This window comes from Ostrinia nubilalis, chromosome 19 (assembly GCF_963855985.1).
Source record: "Ostrinia nubilalis chromosome 19, ilOstNubi1.1, whole genome shotgun sequence".
Classification (NCBI taxonomy): Eukaryota; Metazoa; Arthropoda; class Insecta; order Lepidoptera; family Crambidae; genus Ostrinia; species Ostrinia nubilalis.
Window position 1 is genome coordinate 10,511,702 of NC_087106.1, and position 13,433 is coordinate 10,525,134.

The window sequence follows — 13,433 nt, forward strand, 5'->3', positions numbered from 1 at the left end:
CGTATTTTCAAGGTATTTCTATTTTGAGACTGCTACAGACTGAGAGTCTGAGAGAATGTCGATCTCAATTATTTACTTATAAACTAAATTCCATAGGGCATTCTTGGAGTCAAAATAGATGCTTGAAAGTTTTGAAATATTTAGCATATAAAAATATTTACTCACCTTAAAACAACGTAGCCTTAGCCTTATAAATGTAGAGGTACGTATATTATTGCTGGCATAATCATGACGAAAAGTCAAAGAAGCACATTTACAACTGTTTGACAAAATGTTTGCAAGCAGTATTTTTTTAAACTAGTTTACTAGGAGCACGACTTCATGTTATCACGATTAGCTGTACACAAGAAAAAAGTTCCTGCGATGGGTTGGCTATGAAAGAAAAAAATTAAAAATGAAATCAGTATGACAAAAAACTAAGGCTGAGTTGCACCACCAAACTTTGACCGTAAATAGTAACGATAACCGGTGATTTTTGTACGAAATTTGATAGATTTTTGACGTTTGTTAAAGTCAAAGTAAGATAGTGCAACCCAGCCTTTAAACATTTTGAACGTTAAATTAAACCTATTTATTTATAACTGTTTAACAATATTATCAAACGAATTTCCAATATCATTATTACCGTGTTTAAAACGTATCTTAAACTTTTCATCTGAACAAAGCCCTCTACAATTCCTTTGATTAAATATTCAAGAACAACTTTGCTACTTATTCTTTTAATTCTCAAAAAAGGAATAAGTTCACCTAAGTTTTTGTACATTATAATTTGTTTGTCGTTTCGTCTTTGTCAATATTATTATTTATTGATTTGGACGAAAACTTCTAGGGGTTCTTGACTAAGTTCGGGGGAGTTTTGTCAGAAAGAAAAATAAAATTGAATTTCTTTGTGAACGCCAATTTCTTATTTATGAAGACCGAATTACGTGAACTTCGAAGGCTTTTGTTACGTTCCTTTTTGTTGGATGAGTTGAAATCGTTCGCGAATGAAAGTTTATCCTTTTATACCTATTTGTTTAATTTTTCGCAACTCTCGTTCAGTTGGAAAATTTAAATTGGCTCGATGTTTTGAGACGTTACACTATTGTCTAGCGAATCAAAGATAACACTGTCTGAATAAATTCAATTTTCTTTAAGTGCTTATTATGTGTAATGAATAAGATAATCTGACAAAGTTTGTATCTACGAGTAGACTTATAGCCAAGAAGCGATACTTACCTATCTTACAGACTAGCTTAGCAACTATAGATCGTTTCATCCACGAAGACGCGCCCCACCAATTTTTGGTCGAGGGAAGCGCGAGGTGCTTGATCCGAGCAAACCGAGCGTCATTATTGTAGTGTGCGTGTGCGTTAACATGAGAAAAAAAATGGTGGGGCGCGTCTTCGTGGATGAAACGGTCTATAGATGGTAATGCAAATAAATTGATTTTCTACATCGTGGTGTCATATTTTTTGAGAAATTATTAGCTTTTCTCGAGAGCTTTACATTGTTTATTTAAATTGATTATAATTTATTTTTCTATTAATCAAATCATATTACACTAGCAAGATACTGCTCTTGATTCTTTGGACTATCCCTATTACCTTACTAATCATTTTAATGCTAAGCACAAAAACATTTTCCTAGACATACTTGACTACTTTACTCAGTTTAAAATGGCCTAAGCCTTGTTTCTAAGCAAATACATGTTAATATATGCAAAGGAATCTCTTGCATGAGCGAGGAATTAAAAAGAATTGAGAGTAAACCTAATTAAGTACTAGGCCTATGTACTTAATCAGGTTTATTCTCAATTCTTTTCATGTAAGATAAAAAAAGTAGGCCAATTAAGGAGGTTAGGTATTGTAGGATTTTGTTTTCTTAAAAATAAAAAACGTTAAGTTGAGTATTATAGACTAGAACAAGCATTTATTTGTAAGTTATAATAGAATAACGAGCCGCTCTATGAAATGTTCTACATTCACGAACTAAAAGTGCTTTTATAAAACTGATATTTTTACCTGTATTGTACCATTCGTAAGAACGTTAGTCGCATCGAACCTTATTTCAATAAAAATTCAAAATATATTATTCAACTCCTAAATAATTAGGTAGGTAAATATAAACTGACAGTTTAAGTTATGTTGTGAAATAATTTATTTACTTATCATGTTTTTTTCTTTTCAGAATGAATGCCTGCACGCAGCCGTGACGTCACTAACGAAGAACCAAGCGGAACACTATGACAAGTACAACTGTTTGTAAGTATCTATCATATTCAACAAAATGATTATTATTACTATCACCACATTATTTACACTAATATTATAAAGAGGAAAACTTTGTTTGTTTGTTTGTTTGTTTGGTTGTAATGAATAGGCTCAAAAACTACTGGACTGTGTTTAAACATTCTTTCACCATTCGAAAGCTACATTATCCACGAGTGACATAGGCTAAATTTTATTTTGGAAAAAAATAGGGTTCCGTAAAATATGTAGATAATGTAGTCCACGCGCGCGAAGCCGCGGGCGGAAAGGTAGTAATTTATAAAACAAGCCTCACATCAAGTCCTTTAGCGATAAACTAAAAAACTACTGAAAGCTAAAAACTAAAGAAAAGGTAAAAGTACCTCATATTTTTTCAAAGAAAAAAAAAACAGGATATTATGGAAAATCTCTACAAATAGTACCCATACTACCATCTTACACTTATTAAGCAAAAACAGAAAAGAGGCAAATACCGAGAGTCCAAAAGGATAAAAGCTAGATAGAAATAAATTAAGAAGTAGTAACTCTGAAACTGAAAACGTGAAAATGTCCACTCTAATTCCAGAATACGAGGAAATTCAATTGATATTTTATTCACACTGCAATATATTACAAAATGAAAAGGGAGATTAAAGGATGTGAGCTTACAGTAACCTTTCCGTGAATCAATTTACTACACTCTGCGTCAAATAAATCGCACCTCCCGCGACAAGCACTTTCAAGAGTACCTATGCATCCCCACTTCCCACCAATATTGTTATCATTTGAAAGCCTAGTTCTAAGCTTTATTTCATTCAAGGTTTGTTACCCAAAAATAAATCTTATCACTAGAGCCAACTTTTATGGTTTTAAAACTGTTAAATTTTGATTAATCGCTATCCATCTGTTAAAGAGGACAAGTTCGTTCATTTGTTTTATAACCACAAAAATGTGTCTAAATAGTCCCAGAGGTGAGGGACAACAATGGCTTTTTTCAAGTCGTTTATTAAGAAATTAATTAATGTGGTTTCTTTAAGTTTATTTATTGGGCTTTCAAATAACACCAATATTGATGCAGAACCATGTTTGTGTTAGAAGAAAATCTTAAAAGTAATTATCGCGGGAGGTGCGATTTATTTGACGCCGAGTGTAATTTCCAACATAAAACCATAAAAGTTGGCTCTAGTGATAAGATTTATTTTTGGGTAACAAACCTTGAATGAAATAAAGCTTAGAACTAGGCTTTCAAATGATAACAATATTGGTGGGAAGTGGGGATGCATAGGTACTCTTGAAAGTGCTTGTCGCGGGAGGTGCGATTTATTTGACGCCGAGTGTAATTTCCAACATAAAACGTAATTATTTTGTTTAATCTATCCAACTTCTTTACACACGGTATTGAATATGTAAAACAGCACTGAATCTACCTCTATTCGCGGAAATAAGGTAAAAACATTATAGTAATTAAAGATAACCTTTACATTTTGAAATAAAACCCCAATTTACTCAACCCAGACCCATTACCAAGTAGTGAGGGGACAAGTAATCAACTAGGGACAATTTAATGAACTAGGGACAATGTAAATTGTAATGAACTGATCTGCTCACTGACCGTAATTCTCGTTAGTGTATTCGAATTAGTTAATTAACTTATGCTTATGGACGACAGGCTTAAGTTTCACAGCCACGTATTGGAGACGGTTAAGAACTGCTATTATAGGCTCAAAGTACTATACCATGTACGAAATTACTTAGATGTGGACTTGAGAGTTAAGCTCTGTGAATCTTTAGTTCTGTCCAAGCTTAACTACGCCGATACCGTCATAGGCGACTGTATCTATGGTTACACTAAAAAGGTCATACAGCGGGTGCAGAATTCCTGCGCCCGATTCTGTTTCAATATCCCGCGTAGAGCCCATGTCTCGCCGTTTCTCAATCAAGGAAACCTGCTTAACATGAAATCTAGGCGTGCACTCCATTACGCGTGTTTACTGTTTGGGGTTGTGCGTACTAAAAGTCCGCCATATTTATATGAGAAACTTTTATTTTCCCATCGGAGTGTGAGGCTTGCTTCACGTCTTGGATGTCCAAGCCACAGTACCGCAGCATTTCGTGGTAGTTTCCGTTACTCTGCCACGAAATGCTGGAATAATATACCACCGCCTTTTAAAAATTGTCACACGTTAAATTCTTTTAAATTAAATTACAAAAAGTATCTTTTAAACCTTCAAAAGCACACATAATAGCATTATAGAAATACCATTTATATCATAAAAAGAAAATCGTAAGAACTAATTTCTGTGCATGAGTTGTTTGTTCATGGTTGTAGTTATTAATTTATATTAATTACTAGCGGCCGCCCGCGACTTCGTACGCGTGGATCCTGTTTTACCCCCTTCATCTATCTTACGCGGTTTAGATTTTTTCATACAAATGTTTTTTCTCGCTAATTCCCGTTCCCGTAGGAATTTTGCAATATCCTGTTATAACTAAGCTTTAAGTTAACTAAGGTACCTGCTTGCCAAATTTCAAGCGTCTAACTTAAGCGGTTTAGATTTTTCATACAAAAGGTCTTTCCCGCTAATGCCCGTTCCCGTGGGAAATCCTAAGTATCCTATAACCTGCCCAGGAGCATGAAGAATAATTGTACCAAGTTTCGTTAAAATCCGTCGAGTAGTTTTTGTTTCTATAAGGAACATACAGACAGACAGACAGACAGACAGACAGACAGACAGACAGACAGACAGACAGACAGACAAAAATTTTACTGATTGTATTTTTGGCATCAGTAACGATCACTAATCACCCCCTGATAGTTATTTTGAAAATATATTTTATGTACAGAATTGACCTCTCTACAGATTTATTATAAGTATAGATTATTAGAATCTTAGCTATACATAAGTAATGTAATTAAATAATCTGTCTAGGCTATCTATGTTTAAAATTACTTGTTACGTTAACCGATTGTTCCTGGGCGAGCTGCGCCCTTTACCTCAACTGGCATCCGCAGAATACCAGTGGTCGTGATGCGCTCTCTGCCGTCACGGCGTATACTGAGCTGATGCCATTTTGGTGCTTGTAGACGTTCTGTTGTCTAGTTTTAGTTATTATCTTGCTGTGTACCTACTTGCATCGAATAAATATTTTTCTTTCTTTCTTTCTTTCTTTCTTTCTTATGCTAATTATTTTGGGTCATGAAATTGAATATGTCAAACCTGTTGAAGTGTCGTGTTAATTGTTTTTGGATGAGGTTTAAAATGAATCAGTTGATGTTCAGAATCTTCTTTGATTCTTATATACATTTACTTGTAGGTAAGCTGGTAGATTCAGACGTATATCTAACGTGGGTTCGATTCCCACCCACATATCCTCACTGAACACAATTTGATGACCTAGGTACAATTTAAAAGAAAGATTTTGATCAAAATTATATCTCACCAAAATTTTTTCTACTTCATTCTACTGAAAATATTTTTAGTTAAACTCTAAATCTGAAAAACACTATACTATACAGACTAAATAGGGTAAACCAGAGAGTGATTGCCCACTGGTAGTGATTGCCCGCTTTAAGAATAATATTGTCAGGTGCTGACTTTGAATCACTCTAGTTAGATTTGAATTTACTAAGTAGATGATCAATGTACAGTAGATTTAAAATTTACAATAGGAAACACTAAAAAAAACAGTTATGGCAGATTTTGTCAAGACGGGTGAAAATGTTACTCAAACAGGTAAAGACTTTAACAATTTTACTAAGGAATTACTTGCTTAGAGGTTACATTTTTTTTGCAAGTTATTTAATATTCAACTAATGGTGTATAGTCATGATGAAATTATAAGTGTTTTCTCCATTATCAATGAAAATAACTGATAAAATTTGATTTCTAACGGTCATTTTAACGGTGGGTAATCACTGCACGTAAATCTGTATATTTTTAGTTATTGCCATATGTTAATGTATAGTTATTGCCCAGGGCAATTATTATTAAAGTGTTGCCACCATGCAGTAGCAGTGTTTAAGTTGCTCATTGCTAGACTTGTTTTGCAATTTACAGGCATAAATATTGAAATGGCTTTTAATTTTCATTTTCAGTATGCCAAAGACTCTAAAAGTTCAATATAGCATGGAAAATTTGCAAAAAGCGATCGAAGCTGTACAAGATGTATCCAACAATTTATCTACAAGATAATTTGCAGAAAAATATGGTTTGGCTTGAAAAAATTGATAAAAATTCAAACGCAAATACAAAAAATTAAAATCCTACGTTAAATCTACTAGTGACAATGTTAATTGTAAGGAAATAGATACAAATTTAGGGAAGAATAACCAACAGCGAATTGAACATTCTGAGCAACCACTTGAACTGATATCAAAGAAGATAAAAAAATAAATACATATAAAACTTACACATAAAATTCAAATTATTGCGTCATCTATGTTTTGAAGTAAATGATTCTGTCTCTACCGATTCTGACTCATCAACATCAGCTCAAGAAATATTTTATAATATGTTAATAAGGCCAAACGCAATTTATTTTGAAGACTGTACTACTAGAATTTAAGTTTAATGTTTTGTTTTGTTTATTTAAAGCCTATTTTGTCATTTTAAAATTGATTATTTTGTTATAAGATACTGGGCAATTACTGTGCTTTGATGTGGGCAATTAGTGTAAGTAATGGGCAATGACTGTACTTTTTGAAGGATTTTAAATTTATTTCAATATTTTCTAAGTTACGTAAGTTTTAACTAAAAACTGTTAATATTCTGTTTAACAGTTTATTGAGTTATAAGAAAAAAGTCATAAATGGTCGATAATTAAAATACTTTCTTTAATTTTTCATCTCAATGTGTTTGAAATCTTTAAGTGGGCAATAGCTATACGGTTTACCCTAATTTATTTTTCATACCTGTCCACTAGTGTCCACACGTCACTATTTCCCCCACTCAATCCGCAGTATGGAGTGCTAAAACAGATTTTTACGTTCCGAACCGTTGGAAAGAATTTCGTTTAATTGCCTTCAGGCGTGGTTGTAAAAATAATAGCCTCCGGTATAAGCTTAATTACTCCAGTCTTCAGGGATTTGAGTGGGAACAGGGCTTTTTTAAATGCGGAACACTTAAAATAATGTATATTAAAGAAACTTTTTAGACGACTAATAATAGAATGAATAATCCAGTCAGTGAATAAATCAGGAATGTCGATTATAAATGTTTTTTTAATAATGAAATCAATGTCAAATCGAAAGCAGACTACTAAGAATATTTATTTATTTATATAAAATCTTTATTTAAAATTGCAGTACAAAACGACGAACTTGTATCTAAATAATAAATAATCTAATACAATTAAGATTTTTTTTTTTTTTTTTTATGCATAACAAGGCAGGTATTTGACCACAATCGCAATTGATGATTAAATAAGATGCTACAACCCCATCGAGCAAACTGCGCACCTGGCTGGAATGCGACTCTTTCTCCCACTTATCCGCACACCTCCGCGTTTGCCGTCCGTACCAGAGCGTCGATGTGACGTCACGGCCGCCAGGTGCGCAGTTAACTGGGTTTTACGGTGTTTACCAGTAGGCCTAAGATGCGCGCCGTGATAACTTTTATCGTCGTCAAAATGTATGGGCAAAATCGATAAAATGGCGTGATAACCGCTTATCACGGCGCGCATCTTAGGCATACAGTATTATGCTGTTGCCTAAACAGTGTCCAAGTCCATATTCAGCTGTTACTATAATTATTATCTTTTTCCAGACGGAGGCTACCAGACGACGTGCGATCATGTAAAAACTACGCATACCTTCAAGAAATTTACGACGCGGTACGAGCGACTGATAGTGAGTATTCCTTTAAGTCACTTCCCTTTCAATATTATTTTAAAAATAATTAAACAACTGTAGAACAAAATATGAAATTAATAACGTCAAATGAAGGCTTTAATTCAAATTCCCTGTAAAATTAATTACCTTGAATTAATCGGAACTAAATTGTGAGACAGAAAATAAGTACCCGGGAAAAGTCGAGGACGAAAGCAATTTCATCATTTGTCCAATACATTAAAGTAGTAGGGGAGATCTAGGAGAGTTGTAACAGAGGAGAGTTGAGACATTGACGATTTTTTGGAACTTATTAACTACTAGCGAGCTCGTAACAGTGCGCGCTTTTTAGTTCAAGTCTCGAGCTAACAAATACGTGCTGTTGCGAGCTCGCTGATAGTTAATAAGTTCCAAAAAAACCGGCCAAGTGCGAGTCGGGCTCGCACACCGAGGGTTCCGCCGTACAAACGTAGCGGTTTACAATTTATGACGTATTAAATCAAATTACTTACTTGATTCCGTTGCGAGTAGTGGCGAATTTCAAAATATGCGGTATGATTATTTTTTATTTATTTATTTTTCCTATATTTGCATTATAGGTAGGTACCTACCTCAGCGTTTTGAATTTTTGCGTTGATTTAGAATTTCTCATAGTCCAGTCAATGAATGCCTTAACGACGGTGTAGAGAGAAATCCGTGGAACACAATTTCTGACCTCGGGACTTTATTTAGCCTAGTTAGGTGGTGAACATAGCAAAAGTCCCCGGCCTTAGCCCTTGAGCCGGCGGGGAGAGGGGGGTTTAAAGGTACCACTTTTCGGTTTTTCGCTTAATCCTCGGAAACTATGCGTCCTAGTGACATGACTACTATGAACCAAAAAAAGCTTATTCAATTTGCTACAGGTGAGACCGTCAAGTTTTTCTATATCTTGTATAGTTTTTGCGGCATCTGCTCTAGAAGGTCTGTAAAATTGGAAATTTTATTGTTGTCTTACATGTTCCTTTCAGGAGAAAATCGACTAAATCAACATTGAGCATACACTATAGACATGCGGGAGCATGTTAAGCCTAGTTCCAGGGCGGGGACTGCACCGTGCGTATATTTAGACGAACCAATTAGAGCCACGTTTGACTCCTCATCATTCAAAAACTGCTGTGCATTAACACTTCAAATTTGGCTCATGTATTGAGACTTGCAAGATATACATCAGCTTCAAATTTCATAAATATACCTCAAACGGTTATTTAGGTATTGACGTTCAAAAATCGATATTTGAAGCACTAAAATCTATCTATCACATGTGAAATGTTAAAATTTACTGGTTTTTTATTCGTTCCTATGTATTTACATAACTACCTTTCTGGATGCCAAATTTGAACCTTCGAGGTCATCTGGAAGTGGTTAGAATTTGGTCTATAGGTCAGACATGTAGATTTTTGGACTTCAATATCTAAAGAACCGTTTGAGGCATATTTATGAAATTTGAAACTGATGTATATCTTGCAAGTCTCAACACATGAGCCAAATTTAAAGTGTTAATGCACTGTAGTTTTTGAGTGATGAGGAGTCAAAAGTGGCTCAAAGTGGTTCGTCTAAATATACGCACGGTGCAGTCCCCTCCCTGGAACTAGGCATAACATGCTCCCGCATGTCTAGAATGATTGCTCAATGTTGATTTAGTCGAATTTCTCCTGATGGAAACATGTAAGACAAAAATAAAATTTCCAATATTACAGACCTTCTAGAGCAGATGCCGCGAAAACTATACAATTTATAGAAAAACTTGTCTATCTCACCTGTAGCAAATTGAATATGCTTTTTTTGGTTCAAAGTACCTAGTCATGTCACTAGGACGCATAGTTTCCGAGGATTAAGCGAAAAACCGAAAAGTGGCACCTTTAAACCCCCCTCTCCCCGCCGGCTCAAGGGCTAAGGGCGGGGACTTTTGCTATGTTCACCTCCTAACTAGTCTAAATAAAGTCCTGAAATCAGACATTGTGTTCTACAGTTTTCCATCTATAATGCTTTATTGACTGGACTATCACAGTTTAGAGGCAATTAGATTTAAGAAGTGTTTGATATGAATTTCAACTTTAATATCTCTACGCGTTCATGTGAAAAAGGGTAGGTAGTAAGTTTATAATTATTAAAAAAATATTTTATGTCATGTAAGCAAAAATAATATTTTAAATTTTATATAACTTCAAATTTATCATTTTCGCAATTTTTCCTTTATCTGTACTATATAACGTTGCTTCGTGCCGAATTTCAAGATTCTGAGTTCACAGGAAGTACCTTGTAGGTTTTGATTCCCTAGCGTGTGACGGAAATTCGTCTAAGGTGTCGGTATAAACTGCTGTATCTTTTGATCGCGTTAACTTAGAAGTTTGATTTTTTTACTTCTTAAAGGGACAATAGATCTAGGTATTTGGTATAAATTTCAATTTGATACCTTTATTCGTTCGTGAGAAATAAGGTAGTAAGTTTCATTTTATTAAAATATTTTTATTATATTATATAACTAAAAAAATTAAATTTTCGCAATTTTTCCTATATTTGCATTATATAACAATGCTTTATGCCAAATTTCAAGATTCTGAGTTTACGGGAAGTATCCTGTAGGTTTTGATTCCTTTGCGAGTGTCGAAAATTTGTTGAAAATATCGACATAATCGGCTGTATCTATTGATTGGCTTGGCTTAGAAGTTTGATATTTTCACAGCTTAAAGGGACAATAGACCTGAGTATTTCATGTGAATTTCAGCTTGATACGTTCACGCGTTCTTGAGATAAAGGGTCTTGACAGACGGACGGACGGACAACAAAGTGATCCTATAAGGGTTCCGTTTTTTCCTTATGAGGTACGGAACCCTAAAAATCGTCAATGTCTCAACTCTCCTCTATTACAACTCCCCTCGGTGTCCCCTATACTCAAATGGCAAGATAAATAGTAACTACACCAAATGGCTGGCACAAATTAAAGTTGACATTTATTTCATAACCTCGAAACGTCGTTGACAAACACTAAAAGAAGTGCACGACGCTGTGCAGACGGGACGGGTCTCTTAAGTTGATTACTTTTCTATGAGCGTCAACACCAGTGGTTCCCAACCTTCACTGGACCATGGACTACTTTGGATTTTGATTGTTAATAGGGACCATTTGAAAAGAGAATTTAAAATTACACATAATCAAACTTTATACATAACATAAATAGTATTTAAAAGGAAGACATTTTTATTTTGTATCAATGTGATTTTTGAGCATGCATTCTTCTGTACATTCAGTAATTCTAGAACTAATTTTATTACTTAAGCCCTCTCATAACACACGGAAGTTTTATCGCTTCCAAAATGTAAAATCATTTGTGGACCGTGGACCACTAGTTGGGAACCCCTGGTCTATACGAACAATGCTGCCTTTACAATCGACACAAGTTTTAAAGCTAAAACTGGGCTTTGAAAATTTAGGCGTAAATTCTTTTATTTCAACCAAAAGACGTCCATTAATAGACAAAGGTGTCCATCAAGAATTTCCACAACGATTGTTCTTTCGTTTCAGCCAGTTAAAGACGTCCACTGCGAGCCAAAGGCCTCCCCCAAGGATTTCGAGGGTCCCTACAACGACTAATCCTAAGCAGTTTTAGGTTAGGACTCTATAGAATACAAAAAAACATATGACTTATTCGTTTATATTATGTTAGCTAGAGATTTATTTTGAGATTGTAGGTATTAGTCCCAACTTAATCTATATATATAAAAGAAAGTCGTGTTAGTTACTCCACTTATAACAGTACTCAAGAACGGCTGAACCGATTTAGCTGAAAATTGTTAGGGAGGTAGTTTAGAGCCAGGAGAAGGACATAGGATACTTTTTATCCCGTTCGAAATAAAATAAAAGTCTGCTTATTTATTGCCATTAAGGCGGAACAAAGTTCGCCGGGTCAGCTAGTATTAATATTATAAATGCGAAAGTAACTCTGTCTGTCTGTCTGTCTGTTACGTTTTCCCGCTTAAACCTCGCAACCGATTTTGATGAAATTTGGCATAGAGATAGTTTGAGTCCCGGGAAAGAACATAGGATAGTTTTTATCCCGGTTTTTGAAACAGGGACGCGCGCGATAAAGTTTTTCTGTGACAGACAAAATTCCACGCGGGCGAAGCCGCGGGCGGAAAGCTAGTGGATTAATAAGACGGCTATAATACGTTCAAAACACGCAGTAGGTAACGTACGTAATATAATTGAACACAAAAGAATCTATCTATCTATACTATATAAAGCTCGATTCCTACTCACTGACTCACTCACTCACTGATCAGGGGTATTTTTGGGGTATTTAGAGGGGAGAGGGGTAAAATTGTAAGTGTTTATCTCAAACTAGATTTTTCAACACGCAGGTTTTTTAGATTTTTTGAACCAAAAAACAAAATGGCGGCATTTTTTGAGACACAAACTTTTTTGTCTCTGGTCCTGAATTTTTTCTTTTTCGAGGTGTTTTTAGGGAGGTGTCATTCCGAGATGCGCCATTGTTTTTGAAAATTTCTTTTGAATACTTATGACATGTATAGTCTTCTTCAGAGCCCCATTCACAGATTATCAAAAAACAAGATGGCGGCTGAGCCGTCGGCCATTTTGTTGCGATCAAAAAATTCCCAAACTTTGGTAGCAATTTTCCGGCAGATGGCGACACCGGAGTAGGGTACAATGTTCCGGGCGATTGTTGGTCTGTTATTCGAGTGTTGCCATGAATAGGAAAAAACTACCATTTTGGAAGAAAATTTTCCACCACGGCCCCGGATAGTAGAAAATGGAAATTTCCAAAAATTCCAAAAACTTGGTATGCAGTTTGGTGACGTTTGGGGACCCGAATGACATTTCACCATTTTTATGAAAAAAGTCTGGCAACACTGAAAGTTATGGGGAAAAGTTTTTTTTGCGACATGGGTGACTTTAAAGTTAAGGACAGACAGAAGGACTCATGGCAGAAGAAAAATAAAAATGACGTTTGGTCGGATATACGACCCAGATTATGGGAAAAATCCGAAATGTCAAGAAATCAAGATGGCGGCTGAGCGGGCGGCCATTTTGTAAAAAGTTGAAAATTTCGAATTTTTGGAATTCATTTTTCGAGTACATGGCAACATTTTGGAAAGTCGAGTTGTATGAGGCGGTTGTGTGTCCTATCGAGAGGTTTCGCTTGGGTGAAGAAATTTCTCCAGTGTTGCCATACCTTAGGAGATTTGGTCCAAAAATGTCGAAAGTAGAAATAACGACTTCCGGTCAAAAATTTGGAAGACGCCTCCTGCAAAAGGGTCGTACAAATGACATTTGACCATTGTCATCTCGATCACCTGGCAACACTGGGAGTTACGGGGAAA

The 13,433-nt window shown here is 35.2% G+C and overlaps 1 protein-coding gene across 1 annotated transcript in view; it reads left to right on the forward strand.

Moving 5' to 3' along the window:
* Nucleotides 1-13,433, forward strand: part of LOC135081186 (head-specific guanylate cyclase) — a 141,841-nt gene that overhangs the window by 71,063 nt on the left and 57,345 nt on the right. Inside the window, exons 3-4 of the mRNA XM_063975931.1 lie at nucleotides 2,170-2,243; nucleotides 7,994-8,076. Coding sequence (XP_063832001.1) covers nucleotides 2,170-2,243; nucleotides 7,994-8,076 — 157 coding nt within the window. The remainder of the gene's footprint in view (nucleotides 1-2,169; nucleotides 2,244-7,993; nucleotides 8,077-13,433) is intronic.